Source organism: Macaca nemestrina, chromosome 4 (assembly GCF_043159975.1).
Source record: "Macaca nemestrina isolate mMacNem1 chromosome 4, mMacNem.hap1, whole genome shotgun sequence".
Classification (NCBI taxonomy): domain Eukaryota; kingdom Metazoa; phylum Chordata; class Mammalia; order Primates; family Cercopithecidae; genus Macaca; species Macaca nemestrina.
The window spans coordinates 16,714,643-16,739,129 of NC_092128.1; the positions used below are offsets into that span (position 1 = coordinate 16,714,643).

At 40.2% G+C, this 24,487-nt stretch overlaps 1 protein-coding gene and 1 long non-coding RNA gene across 3 annotated transcripts; both read left to right on the forward strand.

Annotated features, from left to right (window-relative positions):
* Positions 1-388: 388 nt before the first annotated feature.
* On the forward strand, positions 389-16,050 carry LOC112424840 (uncharacterized). The gene is made up of 3 exons (XR_003015780.2): positions 389-651; positions 10,421-10,573; positions 14,138-16,050. It is a non-coding gene; the product is annotated as an uncharacterized lncRNA (long non-coding RNA).
* A 1,351-nt stretch (positions 16,051-17,401) lies between these two features.
* Positions 17,402-24,386, forward strand: LOC105471254 (serine protease 58-like). 2 transcript variants are annotated; one of them, XM_011723612.3, is made up of 5 exons: positions 17,422-17,758; positions 18,353-18,506; positions 19,797-20,047; positions 23,180-23,316; positions 24,036-24,386. In XM_011723612.3, the coding sequence occupies exons 1-5, from the start codon at positions 17,719-17,721 to the stop codon at positions 24,183-24,185; spliced, it is 732 nt and encodes a 243-aa protein (XP_011721914.1). In that variant the 5' UTR covers positions 17,422-17,718; the 3' UTR covers positions 24,186-24,386. The 2 variants fall into 2 exon arrangements, with proteins under 2 accessions (XP_024645304.1, XP_011721914.1); XM_024789536.2 differs by lacking the exons at positions 23,180-23,316; positions 24,036-24,386 and adding an exon at positions 21,550-22,011 and having other exon boundaries at positions 17,402-17,758.
* The last annotated feature ends 101 nt before the right edge of the window (positions 24,387-24,487 follow it).

Genomic DNA, 24,487 nt, shown 5'->3' on the forward strand with positions numbered 1-24,487 from the left:
ATGAAAAGGTGAAGTACCACCTGTTGGGTACTATGCTTACTGCCTGGGTGATGAGGTTGTTGGGACTCCAAGCCTCAGTATCACGTAATTTACTTATGTAAAAAACCTGCACGTGTACCATTTAATTTGTAATAAGAGTTGAAATTTAAAAAAGAGAAAAGCTAACATGGATATATAAGACCAGAGCGGTCATAAAACAAATGCATAATTGTAAAAGAGTCCACATTATGAAACTTCAAAAGTGCAGTAGTTCTTAGAATAGACATTTATAGTTGAGACGCCCAACTACTTAAGATTTTTTATCTGGGAATCTGGACACCTGCAACTCTGCCCTGTGACCTTACTTACCTATTATGGGGCACAGTTTTCACCAGGTGGTTTTATTACTTTCAGTCCCATGACCCCCTAGAAAAGCAGGCAAATGTTAATGTTTAAACTTAATGTTAAGTTATCTTCCATATGTCACAGAATTTAGATTTAGATTTGTGAGTTTATAGTGAAATCACTTTTCTGGCACATGTGGCCATGAATGTCAAGACAAGTCCAGAGGATAAATAGCTGTGGAAAAAAAGCTGTCATCCTATTTCCCAGTCCAGGTGAAGTGAGCAACCATGAAGACCTTCATCTTCCTTGCTCTCCTGGGAGCTGCTGGTGAGTCTCTTTTAATGAGTGAATCAGTGGGTGTCTAACATAAACTTAAGTTTGTACTTTACACTCTGGAAGACAACAATGAATGTTGAATCTGGTCTCTGTATTCAAGAAGCTTAAAATATTGAAACAATTGTGTAAAATACATAGGTTTGTGGATAATTAAATTTCACTTGGAGGAAGATCACAGTTAGCAAAAGTGATCAGAGTAGAAAATATAAAGACACAGGACTTGCTCTCAACTTCTGGGTAAAATTAATGAAGAAGGAGAGAAAAGGAAAAGACAGCTCAGATTAAGGAGGTGCTTATCCTGACCTTTCCAAGAATTTGGAGTTAATAATCTCTGGCTGTCTATTCTGTTCCATTGGTCTATGTGCCTGTTTTTGTATCATACCATGCTGTTTTAGTCACTGTAGCTCTTGTAGTATAGTTTGAAGTCAGGTAACTTGCTTCCTTCAGCTTTATTCTTTCTGCTTAGCCTTGCCTTGGCTATTTGGGCTTTTTTTTTTTTTGGTTCCATATAAATTTTAAAATATTTTTTCTAATTCTGTGAAGAATGTCATTGATAGTTTAATAGGAGTAGCATTGAATCTATAAATTGTTTTGGGAAATATAGCCATTTTAGTGTTCTAAAAATTCTTTAGTGTAGCATCCAGAACAATTTTTATTTTTGCTACTGTATTTTAGTTTTGAATCTGATTTGGACAATGGAATAAAATTGTAGTTAGACAAGCTTTAACATTGGCTTGGGGCAAAAGATGATCCACATCTGGGTAACAAGAATGAGGCAGGATGGGGAAGGTATATTTCTTTGTCAATCATAACAGTTACCAAATGTTAGAAATAAAATGTCTTCACACCATAGAAAATTTATCTCCCCATAGCTCTGGGTTCCACCAAAGATTTTTCCTCAGACATTGTATTACTCCAGATTCATTCAGGAAATACAAACCATATCAGCAATATAAAGAGGAGAAATTTTAGTATAAAGAACTATTAACTTTTGGCCGGGTGCAGTGGCTCATGCCTGCAATCCCAGCACTTTGTGAGGCTGAGGCAGGAGGATCTCTTGAGGCCAGGAGATTGAGACCAGCCTGGGCAACATAGCAAGGCTTTGTCTCAATAATAATAATAAGAAGAAGAAGAAGAAGAAGAAGAATTAGTGGGGTGTGGTGGTGCATGCTTGCAGGTCCAGGTATTCAGGAGGCTGAGGCAGGAGAATCACTTGAGAAAAAAGAATTATTTACTTTTTTGGTGAGAGAAAAAATATAGAGAATGGGGCAAAGCAAAAAGATCATTTTGCAGTGCCTGACATGTTAATGCGAACAACTCTAAAAGGAGTGAAGGTTTTTATTGTTGTTTCATATTTGTGTTCCTTTTCTGCATTTTTCTTGATAAACAAGTGTTAGGTTTTATAAAACAAAGATAACATTTGTCTTTAATGAAATTTCCAGGATGTTTGGCTTATAAAATTTAGTATTAATCTTTCTCACCTTACAAAAATCCCTTAATCCACCCTAATCTACAGGAAGAAAGCCAGCTGACAATGAGTGCAACCCAGTCAGGCAAGGAGGTTTCCCAGCACTGACCTCCTCCATCCTCTCATCCCCCCACATCTTTTCTGAGCCTCATGCTTGTCACAAGATGTCCCTAGTGAAACATGAGTAGAATTGTAGGGAGTAATACATTTTCTCGTAGAAAGAGGGGTATTGAGCTAGGAAGAGCTGAAGCCTAAGAAGCCCAGTAATTCTGAATTCCTAACTTCAGGAGGGACCCATTTCTGGGACATTGCTGGAGCCAAATCACACAATTCTGTGAACTAGTAGCATCCAGAAGATTTTCTCCTTTCTAGTACTCAGGAGTTTTGCAGAGGTGAAAAAGATGATAGTCACGATAACTCGTATTTATTATCTTCTGTTTGTCATATACTATGCTTAAGTGTTTTTAAATAATATTTAATCCTCATGACTATCTTATGAGGTAAGTACTAATCTTCTTTCCATTTTATAGCACAGAATACTGAGGCTTAAGAGAGTTAAACGTCTTCAGGATAAGGCAGCTGATAAGTCAATAGGAATTTAACTCTATCAGCCAACTCCAAAGCCCACGCTCTTAATCATGTTAAAAACAAAACAAAACAAAACAAAAAACACACAAGAAAATATCATAAAGATTTAAGAACATCACAATATTTTTACATTAAGATAAATTACTGTTCCTGAAAGCCTGGAAAATATGGGAATCCTAAAGTTACAGTTATTTTATTTTATTTAACTAACATTTAAATATACTATTTGTTAGGCAGTGTTCAAAGCCACTTTAAAAACATGAACTCTTTTCATTTTCCTAAAAACAATCGATGTGATGGGCTCTTCATTTTATAGGAAAGCAAACTGATAAAGACAGAGATAAAAAACTTGCCCAAGGGCGTATGACTACAAAATGTGTCATAATCAGAGCTCATTAATATCAAGCTTCAGAGGCTACCATGAGAATTATAGGCAGTATATTATGAATGACTCATACTCTTATCTTTTCTACCGTAGATTCCAACATCTTCTCTCATAGGAGCATTGTCTAATCTTTTTTCTATTTTACTCCTAAAGGTGAAAAGAATCACACCTCACGCTCCCTTTAAACTGCCCCACCAAAATCTTCTCCAGATGATCTTGATCCTTTCCTCCATCAAGCCACCACTCCTCAGAATTGAGGGTTAAACATGAAATTAAAGCAAACTAATGAACCCAGATAAATTGTTTTTGAGTCCTTCAGGATTGAGAGGACACAACAGTGGAACTGGGAACCACTCAGGCAGAGTCACCCCCTTGGAACACTTGCTTCACCTGCCACCATTATAAAATGGAGTAGAGTTGGAAACGATTTGTCTCCTGTCCTGGTTATTGATTACTGCATAGAAAACCACCTCAAATTTAGCAGAGTATGGCAATGTCAATCACTTGCTATTACTATTTCTCATGGCTTCAGGGTGTGACTGGGCTCCTCTAGGCATCATTGCTGGGAATCTCTCATGCTTTGCAGGCAGCTGGTGACTGGGCTTGGAGCCATCTCAAAGACTTCCTCACTCATAGGTCTGGTGGCTGATACTGGCTGTCAGCTGGGCCTTCAGCCTGATTTTTGGCCAGAGCACCTGTGCATGGCTTCTCTATGTGCCTCCAGATGGGATGGCTTGGGCTTACTTATAGCAAAGCATATGTACTCTAAGAATATTTGAAGAAGAGAGCCAGACGGAAATTTATTGACTTTTAGAATCTGTTCTCCAAAATTATGCCAGTTCACATTTAAGAGGAACCAAATTAGAATTTACATATTGTAGAGAAGAGAGCCAAACAATAAAGGAGTACTGTCTAAGCCACCACATCATCTCACATCCAGGAAAAATCTCTTGGAAACTGAATTATGATTTTTTAGAAGTTGTATTTTAGGTTTTGGGGTACATGTAAAGGTTTGTTACATAGATAAACACGTGCCATAGGGGTTTGTTGTACATATTATTATATCACCCAGGTATTAAGCTCAGTACCCAATAGTTATCTTTTCTGCTCCTCTCCCTTCTCCCACCATCCCCCGTCAAGTAGACCTCAGTGTATGATGTCTCCTTCTCGTGTTCATAAGTTCTTATCATTCAGCTCTCACTTACATGTGAGATCGTGTGGTATTTGGTTTTCCTTTCCCGTGTTAGTTTGCTAATTTGATGATAGCCTTTAGCTCCATCCATGTTCCTACAAAAGACATGATCTCATTCTTTTCTATGGATGCATAATATTTCATGGGGTATATGTACCACATTTATTTTATCCAGTGTGTCATTGATGGGCATTTAGGTTGATTCCATGTCTTTGCTATTGTGAGGAGTGCTGCAATGAACATTTACGTGCATGTCTCTTTATGGTAGAACCCTTTATATTCCTCTGGGTATATACCCAGTAATGAGATTGCTGGGTCAAATGGTAGTTCTGCTTTTAGCTCATTGAGGGATTGTTGTGCTGCTTTCAACAATGGTTGAACTAATTTACACTCCCATCAACAGTGTATAAGTGTTCCCTTTTCTCTGAAACCTTGCCAGTCTCTGTTACTTTTTGACTTTTTAATAATAGCCATTCTGAGTGGTGTGAGACATCTCCTTGTGGTTTTGATTCGTATTTACCTTATGATCAGTGGTATTGAGCTTTTTTCATATGCTTGTTGGCCACATGTATGTCTTCTTTTGAGAAGTGTTTGTTTATGTCCTTTGCTCACTTTTTAATAGGGTCGTTTGTTTTCCTTTTGTAAGTTTGCTTAAGTTCCTTATAGATGCTGGATATTAGACCTATGTCAGTGTGTAAAAATTTTCTCCCATTCTGAAGGTTGTCTGTTTACTCTGTTGATAGTTTCTTTTGCTGTGCAGAAACTCTTAAGCTTAATTAGATCCCACTTGTCAATTTTTTCTTTTGTTGTGATTGCTTTTGGTGCCTTTGTCATTAATACGGTTTGGCTATATCCCCACCCAAATCTCAACTTGAATTCCCATTTGTTATGGGAGGGACCTGGTGCGAGGTAACTGAATCATGGCAACAAGTCTTTCTCATGCTATTTCTGTGATAGTGAATAAGTCTCACAAGATCTGATGGCTTTAAAAAGAGTAGTTCCCCTGCACAAGGTCTGTCTCTTTGCCTGCTGTCATCATGTAAGATGTGACTTACTCTTTCTTGCCTTCTGCCATGATTGTAAGGCTTCCCCAGCCACATGGAACTGTAAGTCCAGTTAAATCTCTTTCTTTTGTAAATTGCCAAGTCTTGGGTATGTCTTTATCAGCAGCATGCAAACTGACTAATACAGTCATGAAATCTTTGCCTATTCCTAGGTACAGGATGGTATTGCCTAGCTTGTCTTCCAGGGTTTTTATAGTTGTGGGTTTTACATTTTAGTCTTCAATACATATTGAGTTGATTTTTGTACATGGTGTAAAGAAGGGGTCCAGTTTCAATCTCCATTGGCTAGCCAGGTATACCAGCACCATTTATTGAATAGCGAGGCTCTGTCCCATTGCTTGTTTTTGCCAGCTTTGTCAAAGATCAGATGTTATAGATGTGCAGCCTTATTTCTAGGCTGTCTATTCTGTTTCATTGGTCTATGTGCCTGTTTTTGTACCATACCATGCTGTTTTAGTCACTGTAGCTCTTGTAGTATAGTTTGAAGTCAGGTAACTTGCTTCCTTCAGCTTTGTTCTTTTTGCTTAGCATTGCCTTGGCTATTTGGGCTTATTTTTTTGGTTCCATATAAATTTTAAAATATTTTTTCTAATTCTGTGAAGAATGTCATTGATAGTTTAATAAGAGTAGCATTGAATCTATAAATTGTTTTGGGAAGTATAGACATTTTAATGATATTGATCCTTCCTATCTGTGAGCATGGGATATTTCTCCACTTTTTGTGTCTTATCTGATTTCTTTGAGCAGTGTTTTGTAATTCACAGTGTGGAGATCTTTCACCCCCTGATTAGCTGTATTCCTAGGTTTTGGAGTTTTTGTTTGTTTGTTTATTTGTTTGTGCATGGCAATTGTGAATTGGACTGCCTAATTGGCTCTCAGTTTGTTGGTGGTGTATAGGAATGCTAGTGATTTTTGTACATTGATTTTGTATCCTGCAATTTTGATGAAGCTGTTTAGCACTGAAGGAGCTTGGGGGCCAACACTATACGGTTTTCTTGATGTAGAATCATGTCATCTGCAAACAGAGATAGTTTGACTTCCTCTTTTCCTATTTGGTTGCCTTTTATTTCTTTCTCTTGCTTGATTGCTCTGGCTAGGACTTCTAATACTATGTTGAATAGAAGTGGTGAGAGGGGGCATCTTTGTCCTGTGCCAGTTTTCAAGGGGAATGCTTCCAACTTTTGCCCATTTAGTATAATGTTGGCTGTGGTTTTGTCATAGATGGTTCTTACTATTTTGAGGTATGTTCCTTCAATACCTAATTTATTCAGAGTTTTTAATATGAAGTGATGGTGAATCTTATCAAAAGCCTTTTCTGCGTTTATTGAGATAATCATGTGATTTTTATCATTAGTTCTGTTTATGTGATGAGTCACATTTATTGATTTTTATATGTTGAACCAAACTTGCATCCCAAGGATGAAGCCTATTTGATCATGGTGGGATTAGCTTTATGATGTGCTTCTGGATTCAGTTTGTAAGTATTTTGTTGAGGGCTTTTACATCTATGTTCATCAAAGATACTGGCCTGAAGTTTTTTTTCTTGTTTCTCTGCCAGGTTGTGGTATCAAGATGATGCTGGCCTCATAGAATGAGTTGGGGAGAAATCCTTCCTTCTCAATTTTTTGGAATTGTTTCTGTAGGAATGGTATCAGTTTTTCCTTGTACATATAGTGGAATTCAGCTGTGAATCCATCAGGTCCTGTGCTTTTATTGGTTGGTAGGCTATTTATTGCTGATTAAATTTTAGAGCTCATTATTGGTCTGTTCAGGGATTCAGTTTCTTTCTGGCTCAGTCTAGGGAGGGTGTATGTATCCAAAAATGTGTTCATCTCCTCTAGGTTTGCTAGTTTGTGTATGTAGAAGTGTACATAGTGGTTTCTGATGGTTGTTTTCATTTCTGTGGGGTCAGTAGTAACATTCCCTTCATCATTTCTAATTGTGTATGTTTGGATCTTCTCTTTTTCCTTCTTAATTAGCTAACTAGTGGCCTATTTTATTTTATTTTATTTTTCAAAAAACCAACTCCTGGATTCTTTGGTCTTTTGAATGGTTTATCTGTGCCTTTATTTCCTTCATTTCAGCTCTTATTTGTGTTATTCCTTATCCTCTTTTGGGGTTGATTTGTTCTTGCCTCTCTAATTCTTTCAGTTGTGAAGTTAGGTTGTTAATTTGAGATCTTTCTAATTTTTTGATGTGGACATTTAGTGCTATGAATTTTCCTCTTAACACTGCCTTAGCTGTGTCCCAGAGATTCTGGTTTGTTGTATGTTTGTTCTCATTATTTTCAGAGAACTTCTTGATTTCCACCTTCATTTCATTGTTTACCCAAAACTCATTTAGCAGCATGTTAATTTCCATGTAATTGTGCTTTTTTGAGAAATTTTCATTGTGTTGACTTCTATTTTTATTTCACTGTGATCCAAGAGTGTGATTGGTATATATTGGTTCTTTTGTTGAGGATTATTTCATGTCTAATTACATGGTCAATTTTAGATCATGTGCCATGTGATAATGAGAAAAATGCATATTCTCTTGTTGTGGGGTGGAGACTTCTGTGAAGGTTTATCAGATCCATTTGGTCCAATGCTGAGTTTAGGTCCTAAATATCTTTGTTACTTTTCTGCCTCGATGATCTAATACTGGCAGCGGAATGTTGAAGTATCCCACTATCATAGTGTAGGGATCTATATCTCTTTGTAGGTCTCTAAGAACTTGCTTTATGGATCTGGATGCTCCTGTGTTGGATGAATATGTATTTAGGATAGTTAGGTCTTCTTGTTGAACTGAACCCTTTACCATTATGTAATGCCCTGCCTTGTCTTTTGTTGATCTTTGTTTTGTCTGAAATTGGAATTGCAACCCCTGCATTTTTCTGTTTTCTAATTGTTTGGTAGCTTTTTCTCCATCCCTTTATTTAGAGGCTATTAGTGTCATTACATGTGAGATGAATCTCTTGAAGACAACATACCATTGGGTCATGTGTTTTTATCCAGCTTGTTACTCTGTGCCTTTTAAGTAGAGTATTTAGCCTGTTTACATTAAAAGTTAGTTTTGATGTGTGAATTTAATCCCGCCATTGTGCTGTTAGCTGTTTATTATGTTGGCTTGTTTGTGTGGTTGCTTTACAGTGATGCTGGTCTGTGTGTTTAAGTGTGTTTTTGTATTAGCTGATAGCAGTCATTCCTTTCTGTATTTAGTGTTCCTTTCAAGATCCCTTGTAAGCCAGGTCTGGTGATAATAAAGTCTCTCAACATTCGCTTATCTGAAAAAGATCTTATTTCTCCTTCACGTAGGAAGCTTAGTTTGCTGGATAGGAAATGCTTGGTTGAAGACTTTTTTCTTTGATAATCTTGAATATAGACCCGCAATCTCTTCTGGTTTCTAGGGTTTTTCCAGCTACATCCTACAGGTGCTTTTGGGCTGCCAATATGTCTGTACCTCCCTGGAACAAAACTCCCAGAGGCAGGGACAGGTTACCGTCTTTGCTGTTTTGCAGTCTTCGTTGGTGACAACTCCAGGTTCTAGAAAATCCAAGGTGACTAGAGACTGGAGCAGGCCCCAAGCATATTGCAGCAACCCTACAGAAAAGTGGCCAGACTGGTACATAGGTGCCTATTCCCGTATCTCCTCACTAGGCAGGTCCTCCAGGCCTGGGGCTCCAGCCACTCCTCACCAGAGCTATCAAGCCAGTACCAACTCAGCAACTCCCTGGTCAGAACCTCCAGGGGAAACTGACAGCTCTAGGCCACTGCCTCTGCAGTGAATTATGCTTGCCGAGGACACCACTGAGTGACCTTTATCTTTTATGAGAATATTATATGAGAAATTATAAAGAAGATAGTGACTATAATCTCTTATATCCATTAAATAAATTATATCCTCCCACTTCTTTACAAAGCAAATAGTTGTATTTAGCCTATTCTTTCCATAAGAGAAAAGAAAAGAAAAAGACAATTTAAAAGAAAGGAAACTAACAATAGTTGCCTTCATATTCTCATTGGTGAGGCTTTGTGGGAGGGAGGCAGAGACTGAGACCAGAGAGAGAAAATATGGATTTCTCAATATAAGATAGTAACAAAAATTTTCAGTTCTCTTCTGATAGTTTAAAAGGGTAGATGTTTGTCTGTCTCTACTTGGGGCTTCTGGGCAGCAGAAATGTGAGCTGACTAAAGACATGAAGAAAAAAACAGAAAAGAAAAGGAATTCAGGGTAGGTTCCAGCAATGTGGCAGAAACCAGGCTATAGGTAATAGACTCCGTGGACTGTAGGTGATTCATAAACATTCACAAAGTGATTTCTGATATACTATTTAAAGATGTTTTCAAGCTGGTGCAAAAATTTCCCATAATATCTCCAAAGCTTCAGTTAAAGTCTGAAACTCATCCTAGCATTAGGTTAGTGGTGAATTAAGAAATAAAATGAAGAGAGCTGTTTTCATGTGCTGGGACAAAGAAGGCTGGAGATAAGCAAAGAACTTAGCAGAAATAAGGCCCAGTCCTACCAGATAAATCATTGGAACAAGTAGAGGGATGCTGGATTTCCTAAAATGTTGGTGGTCATGGGCTTCAACAGTATGGTTGTAAGTTGTTGGGAGCAGGCCCTCCAAAATCTGGCCATAAACTGGCCCCAAGACTGGCCATGAACAAAATCTCTGCAGCACTGTAACATGTTCATAATGGCCCTAATGCCCGCACTGGAAGGTTGTGGGTTTACGGGAATGAGGGCAAGGAACACCTGGCCCGCCCAGGGCAGAAAACCACTTAAAGGCATTCTTAAGCCACAAACAATAGCATGAGCAATCTATGCCTTAAGGACATGCTCCTGCTGCAGTTAACTAGCCCAACCTATTCCTTTAATTTGGCCTATCCCTTTGTTTCCCATAATGGATACTTTTAGTTAATTTAATATCTATAGAAACAATTCTAATGACTGGTTTGCTGTTAATAAACGTGTGGGTAAATCTCTGTTTGGGGCGCTCAGCTCTGAAGGCTGTGAGACCCCTGATTTCCCACTTCACACCTCTATATTTCTGTGTGTGTGTGTGTCTTTAATTCCTCTAGCGCCACTGGGTTAGAGTCTCCCCGACTGAGCTGGTCTCGGCAAGTGGCATCCATTCGTGGAGGCTTGAATCCAGGTCGAAGGGTCACTGGAGTAACAGCTGGAATGGAAAACTAGCTGGAGGACACCCGAGTACTCTTAAAGCAATCCCCGTGGTGAGTAAGAAGGGGAGCTCAGAAGCGTCAGGATAACAATGGGACAGGTATGGGGTCTGGTTGGTTTCACCTTGGAATTTTTTCACACTGATGATGAGGAGGAAGGAGGGTATAGCGAAGTAACAAAAGAGGTTACAGAGCATGTTTATTTACCAGCTAAAGCTAAAGCAGCAAAGGAAGGAGAGGTTCATCCCTACCTACTTCTGTACCCCCTCATTATTATTTTGAAGAAAAAGACCCTCCAGATCTTTATTTTCCAGAGGACACTGGGAATAAAGTAGTTGCCCCAGTGACTGTTCAAGCAGCACCTCGAGTGACCGCTCTTAGTTCTATTCAGGCAGGAATTCAGCAAGCTAGATGAGATGGCGATTTAGAGGCTTGTCAGTTCCCTGTTAGAATACACCCCCCAGAACAACAGGGAAATATTATAACTACATTTGAGCCTTTTCCTTTTAAATTTGGGAAAGCACATTTAGTTGATTATATCAAGGCCTGTGATGGTATCAGAGGTAATCTGCATAAAGCTACCTTGTTGGCACAGGCAATGGCAGGACTGAGAGTGGATAAAAAAAATACTCCATTTCCTGGAGCTTGTTTTAACTGTGGGATGCGTGGTCATACTAAAAAAGAATGTAGAAAAAATCAGTCAGTCAGGCCGCCAGATAGGGGAAAAAAGAAAACTGCTGATCCTGAAATATTTACAAAATGTAAAAAAGGAAAACACTGGGCTAGTCAGTGTCACTCTAAGTTTGATAAAGAAGGGAACCCAATTTCGGGAAATGCCATGAGGGGCCCATCCTGGGCCCCATTCTAAACCAGGGCATTTCCAGCTCAAGTCATTCCCTCACCCCTGTACAACGTCTGTCTCCCGCCACAGCCAGGAGCGCCACAGTAGATTTATGCTGCACAAAAGCTGTGAGCCTTCCGCCTGGGGAACCCCAGCAAAAGGTCCCAACAGGAGTCTGTGGACCCTTGCCAGCAGGTACGATAAGATTACTTTTTGGAAGGTCTAGTGTAAGTTTAAAAGGGGTACAAATACATACAGGAGTCATTGATTCAGATTACAATGGGGAAATTCAAATTGTTTTATCTACTTCTGTTCCCTGGAAAGCAGAGCCAGGAGAGCGCATAGCCCAGCTCCTGATTGTGCTGTTTGTGGGAATGGGAAAAGGTGAACTTAAACTAACAGGAGGATTTGGAAGCACAGATAAACAAGGCAAAGCAGCTTACTGGATAAATCAAATTAGTGATAAACGTCCTACCTGTGAAATAACTATTCAAGGAAAGAAATTTAAAGATTTGGTAGATACAGGAGTGGACATTTCAATCATTTCTCTACAGCACTGGCTGTCCACGTGGCCAATTCAACCCGCACAATTTAACATAGTTGGAGTTGGTAAAGCTGCTGAAGTATATCAAAGTGGTTATATTTTGCACTGTGAAGGGCCCGATGGACAACCTGGGACTGACTATTCAACCAATTATAACTTCTGTACCTATAAATTTATGGGGAAGAGATTTATTACAACAATAGGGAGCACAAGTTCTAATTCCAGAACAATTATATAGCCCTCAAAGTCAACATATGATGCATGAAATGGGGTATGTCCTTGGTACGGGACTAGAAAAAAGTTTGCAAGGTTTGAAATAACTGCTTCAAGTGGAAAAACAAAGTTCCCGCCAAAGATTAGCAAATAATTTTTGAAGGCAGCCATTGTTAAGCCTCCAGAGCCTATACCTTTAAAATGGTTAACAGATAAGCCAATTTGGATAGAGCAATAGCCGGTAAGTAAAGAGAAACTGGAGGCTTTATAGAAATCAGTTACTAAACAATGAGAAATGCACACATAGCTCCAACATTTCCCCTTGGAATTCTCCAGGTTTTGTAATTAAGAAAAAATCAGGTAAATGGAGAATGTTAACTGACTTAAGAGCCATCAATTCAGTTATACAACCTATGGGAGCATTACAGCCAGGATTGCCTTCCCCGGCTATAATTCCAAAAAACTGGCCTTTAATAGTTACAGATTTAAAAGACTGTTTCTTTACTATCCCTTTAGCTGAGCAAGACTGCGAACGGTTTGCATTTACAATTCCTGCAGTAAACAACCTGCAGCCTGCAAAGTGTTATCCTTGGAAAGTGTTGCCACAGGGCATGTCAAACAGCCCAACAATCTGCCAGACATATGTGGGGCAAGCAATTGAACCTACTGGTAAAAAATTTTCACAGTGTTACATTATTCAATATATGGATGATATACTTTGTGCTGCCCCCACTCAAAAAATACTACTCCAATGTTTTGATCGCTTGCAAAATTTGATTTCTTGCACTGGTTTAATTATAGCTCCTGACAAAATTCAGACTGCTACTCCTTACTCCCAATTGGGGACCTTAGTAAATGACACTACCATTGTGCCACAGAAAGTAACCATACATAGGGATCAACTAGAAACATTAAATGACTTTCAAAAATTACTAGGGGATATTAATTGGATAGACCTGCTCTAGGCATTTCTACCTATGCCATGAGTAATCTGTTTTCTATCCTTAGAGGCAATCCTAGTCTCACTAGCCCTCCGCAATTAACAAAGGAGGCGGAGGCAGAGTTACAACTGATTGAGAAGCAAGTCCATAAAGCTCAGATAAATAGAATAGATCCAGAGAAGACTCTAGATTTGCTAATTTTTTCGACACAGCATTCACCTACTGGTGTTATTGTCTAAGAACACAACTTAGTAGAGTGGTTTTTTCTTCCACGTACTAACTCATAGACTCTAACTCCTTATTTAGATCAAATTGCTACTATGATAGGGATTGGGGGAACTCAGATATGATGGATTACATGGATATGATCCTGGAAATATTATTGTCCCTCTCACGAAGGCACAAATACAGCAAGCGTTTATAAATAGTCTTACTTGGCAAACCCATTTAGCTGACTTTGTGGGTATTCTCGATAATCATTTTCCTAAAACGAAGCTGTTTCAGTTTTTGAAATTAACTAATTGGATTCTCCCTAAAATAACTAAATTTAAACCAACTGAAGGTGCTGAGAATGTTTTTACAGATGGGCCTAGTAATGGTAAAGCTTCTTATTCTCGATTGAAAAGTAAAGTTTTCCAGATGTCCCATATTTCAGCTCAAAAAGCAGAGCTTGTAGCTATAATTGAGGTATTGATTGCTTTTGATATGCCTATTAATGTGATTTCTGATTCTTCATATGTGGTTCATTCCACACAGTTAATTGAAAATGCTCAGTTATGATTTCATACAGATGAACAACTTATGACTTTATTTACCCAATTGCAAGCAGCAGTTAGGAATAGAATGCACCCTTTTTATATCACTCACATTAGAGCTCATACACCTCTTCCAGGACCTTTGACTGAAGGGAATCAGATGGCTGATCGCCTGGTTGCTACTGCAATATCTAATGCTACCGCTTTCACTATTTGACCCACGTTAATGTCTCTGGTCTCAAACGCAGACACAGCATTACCTGGAAAGAAGCTAAAGCTATTAAATAATAACTTGAGGTAGAAGTTATGCTTGTATTTCTCCAGGTCAAAATCAATAGCTGATTTGGGTACCATCAAGACACCTGAAACCTTATCATAAGCCAGATGCCAAGGAATAGACTCTGGGAGAATCCCGAGGACCCCCCAGTTGCAGCCATGTCAAGACTGATGCTGAGGAGGACCCCAACTGTCACGAGCAACACCCATCCAACACAGCCACCCACCTCGGGACAGATCAAGAAGCTGTTACAGATGGCGGAAGAAAACCTGAGGAAAGCAGGACAGTCACAATGAATAATTTAATGGTAGCTATGATAGCAGTTATCACCACTGCCGTGAGTATTCCTTCAATAAGGACTGGTAATAATGTCTAGATGCAATCACTCTATAACACTGTTACACATGCTTTCTGATCTCAGTGTTTACCATAATCAATCTGCTCCTATAATTGAGGCATACAGCCCTTAAAAACCTATTTGTAAGCAGGATTGGATCCAGTTAGAAAAAATGAACGTACTTGTTTAGGAAGATTGCTTTGCAGAACAGGCAGAGGTGCTGCACAATGATTCCTATGGAATCATTAATTGGTCCCCTAAGGGGATGTTTAGCTTGAATTGCACCTCTCAGTCTGCATGCCACGGTTACACTATATTCAGATGATCTGAACAAAACCGTCAGATGGTAGAAATGATAAGAAGTATGGCAAAATTCCTATTATCTGGAACCATGGCGGTATAGTGGCACCTCAACCTCAAATGATATGGCCCGCTCTAGGAGCTAAACATAAGAATTTGTGGAAACTATTAAATCCTCTTAATAAGATCACAATTTGGGAAAAACTAAAAGAGCATCTAGAAGGACACTCTACAAACTTGTTTTTGGATATAGCAAAATTAAAAGAACAAATATTTAAAGCATCCCAGGCACACCTGACCTTAATGCCAGGGACTAGAGTGCTTAAAGGAGCTGCAGACAAAGTAGCAGCTAGTAACCCATTAAAATGGATAAAAACACTTGGAAGCTCTGTGATTTCAATGATGACTGTGCTTTTAATCTATATTGTTTGTCTTTGTACAGTCTGCCGATGCAGACCCTGACTCCTGAGAGAAGTAGCTCATCGTGACAAAGTTGCCCTTGCTTTTATGTCTTTACAAATCAGAGAAGGGGGACATGTTGAAAGCAAGCCCCCCACAATCTGGCCATAAACTGGCCCCAAGACTGGCCATAAACAAAATCTCTGCAGCACTGTAACATGTTCATAATGGCCCTAATGCCTGCACTGGAAGGTTGTGGGTTTACGGGAATGAGGACAAGGAACGTCTGTCCCGCCCAGGGCAGAAAACCACTTAAAGGCATTCTTAAGCCACAAACAATAGCATGAGCAATCCATGCCTTAAGGACATGCTCCTGCTGCAGTTAACTAGCTCAACCTATTCCTTTAATTTGGCCTATCCCTTTGTTTCCCATAAGGGATACTTTTAGTTAATTTAATATCTATAGAAACAATACTAATGACTGGTTTGCTGTTAATAAATGTGTGGGTAAATCTCTGTTTGGGGCGCTCAGCTCTGAAGGCTGTGAGACCCCTGATTTCCCACTTCACACCTCTATATTTCTGTGTGTGTGTGTGTCTTTAATTCCTCTAGTGCCGCTGGGTTAGGGTCTCTCCAACTGAGCTGGTCTCGGCAGTAAGCAAGGTTTTTAACCATATAGAGCTTCAGCTTGAAAGTGAGTAGGCCGGGTGCGGTGGCTCATGCCTGTAATCCCAGCACTTTGGGAGGCCGAGGCGGGTGGATCACAAGGTCAGGAGATCGAGACCACGGTGAAACCCCGTCTCTACTAAAAATACAAAAAATTAGCCGGGCGCGGTTGTGGGCGCCTGTAGTCCCAGCTACTCGGGAGGCTGAGGCAGGAGAATGGCGTGAACCCGGGAGGCGGAGCTTGCAGTGAGCCGAGATGGCGCCACTGCACTCCAGCCTGGGCTGGGCGACAGAGCGAGACTCCGTCTCAAAAAAAAAAAAAAAAGAAAGTGAGTAATAATGATATTTAATGTATAGGCCTGTGATAAAGGATAAATTAGTCACACATGCTGCGCATATAACACGGTATTTTTCACATGGTACAAAACAAATACTGACTTTATTATTATAACTATTATTATTTTAAAACCTTTGGGTACTAAAGAAATGTTGTCTCCAAAAGTTTAGAGTACATGGGAACATACTGATGACATGTTTTAAGTTAATAATTAAATTTTAGGAGAACTAAGTCTGCCTACAATTTTTACAGATATAGGAATGTTATGTTTATGGACTTGTATAACTGTCAGCTCTTTAATTACTTTGATAAAAGTCAGTTTGATCCCAATCAGTTTGCATTTGTCCAGTCTACTCTATACAAAATGTGGGATTGAACCTACTGTTATTACTTGCCTCTGTGGGACAGCCTGGAAGTTATCATACAAGGGTAGCTAATAAAAAGAAAATATGGGGTGCATTTTGAGAGAATAATCAGCATAGAAGACAAAAAGTGAACTAGTAAGGAGTCTGGTTGTATTCAGACCACCCAATAGGAGAGCATACCAGATCTGAAGATTATGAAGTGTCTTGGCAGGGTGGTTTTGCCCTGGACCTTTTATAGGGAGAGAAATATAAGTTTGAGGTGGGGAGATTTATAGTTGGGGTTGTTTTACAATCAGGGGGAAGTCTCGGTCAGTTGGCTGAATAGGATATGTTTATTTTTGAATGTAGCTACTTTTGAGAAGACAAATCATTCTAATCTCAGCTAAACATTTTTGAAACAAAAAATGGGGAGTTGGATGGTCTGTGTCTGGCCATGTCAGCAAGTATGGGCAAAAGAGGAAAGGTCTGTGTTTAATGTGTCACGGGTAAGCAAGAGAACCATGGGAAATTTTCTGGAAGTTGGGAGATAGAAGGGGGAGAGAGTCTTATCTAAGGCATATGGGAAAGGTAGTTCTTTGTGGTAATTCATTTCCAAGAACACAAAATGGTGGGGGGATTTCTTAACCATTGCTTTTTTCTGGGAACACAGGCTAAGATAGGGTTCAGCCTTGACACAGAGAATATGGAGACTGAGTTCTGAGTCCTGTCTTTGCCACTAACTTCCAAGAGAACCACAGCTTCCTCATCACTAAAATTAGAAGGGATGAAAAAAGCAATGCTTTATTCAGTGCATTTCATACCCCAATCTTCTGGAAGTCTCTGGAAGAGGTGAGAGGGCAGCCGGGGGGGGGGGGGGGCAAGGAGAGAGGTTTAAGTCACAGAGGGAGGAGGGGACAACAAAGAAAGGTTGTGTCACAGAGACGGGAGGGAAAATCAGCAGGTACATAATGACTCTGGGCAAGATTTGTAGGATAGGAAAGGGGGCACCAGGACCTTGGTTTGGTCTGTGCCACTATCTTTCACCCACATCAGACACGGCTCCCAGCAATGCCGTATATATTTGGGTCTTGATAAGGACTCGTTTGAAGACTGCTCTCTTCTCATCTCTCTTCTGCCCATAATTAGTGTTTCTCCACAGCTGTTCCTGACAAGAACACTTGGACTAAAGATTGGGACAGTTTACAGCTTAATCAACTTGTCTGCTCCTGGCGAGATCAGTCTGCCATGAAGGGTTTTCTCATCGTCGCTCTCTTGAGTGCAGCTGGTGAGAGTTTGGGTCTTTGTTTCTGCCTAGCGTGACACCCAGGGTAGTCTATGAAAGATGGGAAAGAGGATTAGCTGGGCACAACTAAAGAGCTAGGAACTGGAGGACACTTAAATAAAACAACTGTTGAAGAAAACAAAAGGAACCACATTAGAGGACATGGGCCTGGAAAAGGAGAGTGAGCTGGGTCAGGGGCTCTGGAAGCCCTAAGCTTTTCTATTTATTTCATCACCAAAGTCAGGCAGTAATTTTTTTATCCCAATTTATGGCAAAAGTGAATTTAAAAAAAAAATTTCAAGTCGTCATTTTTTCACCTTTGTAACACACAAGCCCTGCCAGTAAGAGTTTCTGATCAGCATGTAATTTAGTTTCACAGAATTTTTATGTAATTTCATCTCAGCAAAGCTATGTGTCAGTTTTCGTATTGTGTATAACTTGGGGGACATGCCTAATTTTCTTTGATTAAAATATAAAAGATAAATTGAAGACCTTTATATTACGTTTGAAAACCTTAGGTTAGGGAAAACTACCCTAGTCAGTTGTGGCCTTTTAACTTCTTTGTCTCTTTCAACCTATGGCCCCTTGATTCTCCAGGAGCTGTTCTGGCTAAAGACTCTAAAGATAATCAGGAATCATCATACAATTTTACTATTCCTTACATGGTCTATCTTCAGTCCTTCCCAGAACCCTGTGTGGGGTCTCTCATTCATCCTGACTGGGTATTGACAGCTGCCCACTGCCCCTTACCGTAAGTATCCCTTTCTCTTGTGAGCCAGGAGGAATCTGTTCAAACAAATGTAGATCTGGTGAAGCATCCCAGAAAATTTTTAGTAAAATCAGAAGACACGGAAAAAGAGAGACTCTTGTTCCCAATGGGAAATAGAATACAAATTTGGGCAGTTTAGGAGGAGATCAGTAGGAAGATGTCAGAGGATTCCCTCTCATGGGTAGTAAATAATATTCATTCATCAACAATACTTGTTAAACATTTATTATATAGCAAGGGCTGTTTAATCACTGATAAAACTGTGAAGGAACAAGATGAAAATAAATGTTCCCTCATGGAGCTTACATTTTGGTAGAGGGTGTAGCCAACACAAATAAACTGCCAAAAACAAAGTGTTGTTTTTTTTTCGTTTTTTTTTTTTTTAATGGCAAGCTGTAATATATGGGCATGAAACAAGAGATCTGCTTTAGTTAATGTGGTCATGTCCATCATCTCTGAAGAGGTGAGTTCCATAGGAAGAGGAGCCAGCCAAATGAATAAATCCTGGGGGATATTCCAGACCAAGGAAACAATATTCATATAATCCCTGAAGTAGCAAAGACATTAAGGTATTTGGCAAGCAGAGAAATCAGCAGGAACTAAGGGTAATGAGTAGGGGGGATGCCCATAGGATGAGGTCAAAGATTTAGGCAAAAGGAGTATCACGCAGTGACAGTAGAGGGCACGGGAGCACAGTACAAAATAAAGCAATTCCTTGCAAATCTCAGTGTTTCTGCTGTATGTGAGAATGTGTTGTGTGATCAAGACCTACTCAGTTTCGTGAGTATAGAAGGATCCTTTCAAATTCAGAAATCTCAGCCATCTGGCTGCTCAAGGCAGTTTAGTTTAACACAGACTAACCTCTGCTCTGTGATATATGGGAAATACAAAGGAAATACACAGTTCACATCCTTCCAGAATAAGAATTGAAAGCGCAGATGCTGTTTCTTACATCCATACTTAACCCATGAACAGGATGTGTGGTGCCTCTCTATTAGCTGCTAATTCAGATGATAAAAATCTTAATAACAAGGCTCCACTGACTGTGTTTTAGGTGCCAGACCCCATGTCAGACATTTTACAAATTTATGTCTCTAATAGAACAATTCTGTAAATTATTGCTATTATTTTATAGACAAAGGAAGGCCATGTCTGTTCTCAGGTTAAGAAATAAAGTTAAAACAATTAAGGAGGGTGGCCTGTAGCATTTCTTGTAATCTGTCATCCTATGACTCTCTTTCTTCTCATCTCTCTGCCCTCTTTCTTCCAAAGTGTTGAAATCCGACTGGGAGTTTCTCAACCTAGCATCACAAATAAGAAACAACAGATACGAAACTATTCATCGATTGTGACCTACCCTGACTTTGATGCAAAATCTTTGAACAATGACCTAATGATGATCAAACTGTCAACGCCTGCTTCACTCAACCCACATGTGGGGACTATAGCCATAGCCTTGGAACCCATTCCATTTAATGAGTCCTGCTTTATTCCAACCTGGACCTGGAATGAATATAAAAACCGTAAGTGTTGGATGCTGTGTTCTTTATGCTGAGGAGGTTGGAGCCGGGAGAAAATGTAGTGGGATGTCCCTAATGGAAATCACTGCTATGAGACAAAGTTATCCACCATAGAGGGATTCCTGCCAGGGCCCCAAACCACCATCACTGGAGGTCAAAGATAAAATTTGGGCCGGGCGTGGTGGCTCAAGCCTGTAATCCCAGCACTTTGGGAGGCCGAGACGGGAGGATCATGAGGTCAGGAGATCGAGACCATCCTGGCTAACACGGTGAAACCCCGTCTCTACTAAAAATACAAAAAACTAGCCGGGCGAGGTGGCGGGCGCCTGTAGTCGCAGCTACTCGGGAGGCTGAGGCAGGAGAATGGCGTAAACCCGGGAGGCGGAGCTAGCAGTGAGCCGAGATCGCACCACTGCACTCCAGCCTGGGCAACAGAGCGAGACTCCGCCTTAAAAAAAAAAAAAAAGAAAATGATAAATTTCAAAGAGACTGATAAAGGGCAGCCGCTCTGACATCAAAAAATGGAGCAGACAGTAATTTTTATATCTCTAGAATATTGAAGACAAGAGTCCAGAGAACTGGATTGAAATACAGGTGGGAGAAATAGGAGTCCTCATGCACAAAAGACAGCATGAAGGCAGTCTGTGGGAGGGTGACTTAGTCGTTGATAGTTGCTGAAAACCCATCACACAATGGAAGAACAGTGGGGGAAATGAACATAAAATATATGTGATGCGGTGAAGCAGCAGAGGATGCTTCCTGCCCCCTCCACAGAGAACCCAATTATGTGCAGAGAACCCTGGGAGACAAGAGAGTGGTTGAGGGAGCACCTGTCCTGTCACCAGAGCTGGTTCCCTGCACAGAGTGCTACTCATACCTACTCCTCCATCCCAGAGTTCCCACTAAGAGGTGGAGACTTGGGTGGTTCATAAGGAAATTGATTATTATGGCATAATCAGTTGGTATCTCCCTGGCCTGACATGCTTCATGGGAAAAACAGTGGCAGCCCATGTTGTAAGCACACACCTGTCTCCCCTGTGAGCTGAAACTGGGATGAGCAGAAAGATCTGGTCTCTGCAGGAGTCTGTCTAGTAAAGAACACTTATGAAGAAAGTTACTTTCTTTTTTTTTTTTTTTTTTTTTTTTTTTTTTTTTTTTTGAGACGGAGTCTCGCTCTGTCGCCCAGGCTGGAGTGCAGTGGCCGGATCTCAGCTCACTGCAAGCTCCGCCTCCCGGGTTCACGCCATTCTCCTGCCTCAGCCTCCCGAGTAGCTGGGACTACAGGCGCCCGCCACCTCGCCCGGCTAGTTTTTTGTATTTTTTAGTAGAGACGGGGTTTCACCGTGTTAGCCAGGATAGTCTCGATCTCCTGACCTCGTGATCCACCCGTCTCGGCCTCCCAAAGTGCTGGGATTACAGGCTTGAGCCACCGCGCCCGGCCGAAAGTTACTTTCTAATGTGTTTGTTGGTCCTTGTTGGCTGTTACTCCACTATTCTCTCTTTAGGTATTGTTGAGGATAAGGATGCCACCACTTCATATCTGAAATGAAATGACAAACCTAAATCTATTGCTTATTACAGCAAGTCAGAGCAATGCTGACCAGGCACCATCCCACTAAGCAAAGTGGAGTGCTGATTAGCATATGGGGTTTGTGGAAAGCTTGGAGTTGAGGGATTGGAGGACTTTCAGAGGTATGAATGGGTCCCATCATCTGTCGAGGCCTGGCTACTTCAGGGGGATTGCTGTTGATTGGTTGGTGCTTTGAGACGTGTCTGTCAGAGGACCTCTGATCCTGATCAGCTGATTTTAAGAAGTGAAGGCTGACATTGATTATCTTGCAAAAGCCATGTTCGCTCAAGCAAGTTGTCCTGGATCTATTAATCAGGTTTAAATCTTTCTCTGGTGGCTACAGAACAATGTACCTGTTCTGTAAAAGCAATTAAAAGTGGAATTTTAAAAGTCAGTCTTTGATTAAAAAAAAAAACAGAAATAAAAAGCAGAAACTATTATATTCTCCGTATTTTGCAGCTTCATTTTTCAATTTAGAAACAAAGTACTTGGGAATCTAGGTGAACATGTTTTCTGAACAATTGCAGCTTGGATGATTTTTGTCCTTTATAAGTCTTATTCAAAGTAATTGAATCACAATTTACAGATGTAATTTATTCCTTACTATTTGAAAACAAAACAAAACTATACAGAGGTATACAGGTTCTGAATGTCAAAATCACAGTGACAAACGATACCTCTATAAGCTTTCTGGTACAGGACTTCCAATATTTGTTAGAAATTCATTATTTTAAGTAACTTAACTTACTTTCACCTAGCTTTTTACACGTATTTTAATTTAGTTCCCATAAAAACATAAAACTGAACATAATTTCTCTTTCTTCTCTGACCTGACACCTTCTGGCCTAATCTGCTTTAGGGCATTTGATTGGATGCACTCTATCAGAAAAAACCCTGCTCCTTAAACAACACTGGACTTAGTTTGAGCAATCTCTGGTCAATGTTTTTTTTTTTCCTCTCTCTTTGCTATTCTCTACCAGAAATTTAAATTACATAATACCTTGGTTAAAGTCCCTGTATCCTGAAGTTGACAGTATAATAGCAATTGCTATTATGGAGTTGAACAACATGGCAACTACTTAGGGGGAAACATATATGTATATTTATATCAATACACATACTATAAACACTTATAAATAATCTGTTTAACTTCAACAGCAGTTTTATATGCATTAAAATAGTTTTTCCCTTTATAACTAAACGTGAAAAAGATCAAGTAGATACCCAATAAAGGTGTATGTGTAGGGGCAAAATCTTTGGGACGATGGCTTCATTACTGTCTCTTTCTCCTTGTGGTCACTAATAACTCACAGTTTTTTCAATTTTTTTATAAAAGATGCATAGTACAGAAAGAACTATGGATTTGATATCTGACAAAGGGGACTTATAAACCTACTTCTCCACCATGGAGATTACTGAACAAGGAATCCTATGGAGAATGGAGTGTCTGCTGCTACCTGCATTGAATATTCTCAGGACTGAATTTATTTACAAAACAGGATCTGGTTACAAGAGCTCTTGTGATAAGAGGAGTCACTCTGGAGTTTGTTTTCTCTTTCCCACAGTCAGTGATCCTGACATCCTGACATGGATCAACCAACATTCTCTTCCATTCCATGACTGTCAGGATAGACTCAAAGAAGAACAGGCAGGAAACATCATTTGTGTGGGACACCCTCTAAGGATCCTATCTGAAAACAAGGTATTTCTCCCTTCTGTATACAGGAAGATAGCAAGAGTCCCAAGGGACGAGTGGTGATATGCAGAATCAAAGAGCACTCATCCAAAAGGCCTCCCGAGAGTGAGGAGCAAAGAGCTGAAGTCCCTCTCCCTTCCCTACTCACCTCTGGGTTTCTAACCACTGCCCTTCTCATCTTTCAGAGTGGCAGAGATTTAGGGTAGAACTATTTGTCCTTTGTCTTGCTTGCTCTGGGGTTGGGTCAAGCTTGAACCTTAGAGGTAAGACTTCTGTGGATGTAAAGAGAGGTCTGCCACCTCTCAAGAAAAATAAGCCCATTCTCTTAGATGGTTTTGCTATTCTTATGTGCCACTTTTTGGCATTTACTTTTTTTTGTTTTTTTTTTTGGAGATGTTGTCCACTCTGTCACCCAGCCTGGAGTGCAGTGATCTTGGCTCACTGCAACCTCCTTCTCCCAGGTTCCAGCGATTCTCCTGCCTTAGCCTGCTGAGTAGCTGGGGCTACAGGCACGCACCACCACGCCCGGCTAATTTTTGTATTTTAGTAGAGATGGGGTTTCACCATTTGGCCAGGATGGTCTTGATCTCCTGACCTTGTGATTCACCCACCTTGGCCTCCCAAAGTACTGGTATTACAGGCTTGAGCCACCACGCCCAGTTGGCATTTACTCTTGTTCCGTAAGGACAAGGACACATTGACCTTCTGTTCCTTCTCTCTATAAGGAAGTTTCGGCAGCCCCAGCCATCTGCAATGGGAGGTTGCATGGAATCTTGTCCTGGGCAGAAGGAAGCGTCACCCTAGGAAGTGAAGGATTCTTCATAGATGTTCATCACTATGCAAGATGGATCTTGAAAATTATGGATACCCACTGAGGCGTCTCTGTTCCCCAAATCCCCTCAGTACCACCTCTTCATAATTTCTACACTGGATCTACAACTCTCTTCATCTTTGTTATTTTGGAACAAAATCCAAAGAGGAAACATCTGATTAAAAAAAAAAATGAGTGGCTAAGAACCCATGCCATGACTCCTGATGCCTTTGTCATGTGAACTTTGAGGATAATGAGAAATTTAGCAACCTCTTCACCTTGTGTTTATTCATTCAAAAATTAACCACTAGCTGTTTAGTAGGCACTGCCTTTGCTAAGGATGCCTGAGTGACTATGACATGACCT

Coding starts and splice junctions, on each gene's coding strand:
- LOC105471254 (XM_011723612.3), top strand. CDS start 17,719: ATGAAGGGTTTTCTCATCGTCGCTCTCTTGAGTGCAGCTG. Junction 20,048..23,179: donor CTGGAATGAATATAAAAACC/GTAAGTGTTGGA, acceptor TCTTTCCCACAG/TCAGTGATCCTGACATCCTG. Junction 23,317..24,035: donor GGATCCTATCTGAAAACAAG/GTATTTCTCCCT, acceptor TCTCTCTATAAG/GAAGTTTCGGCAGCCCCAGC.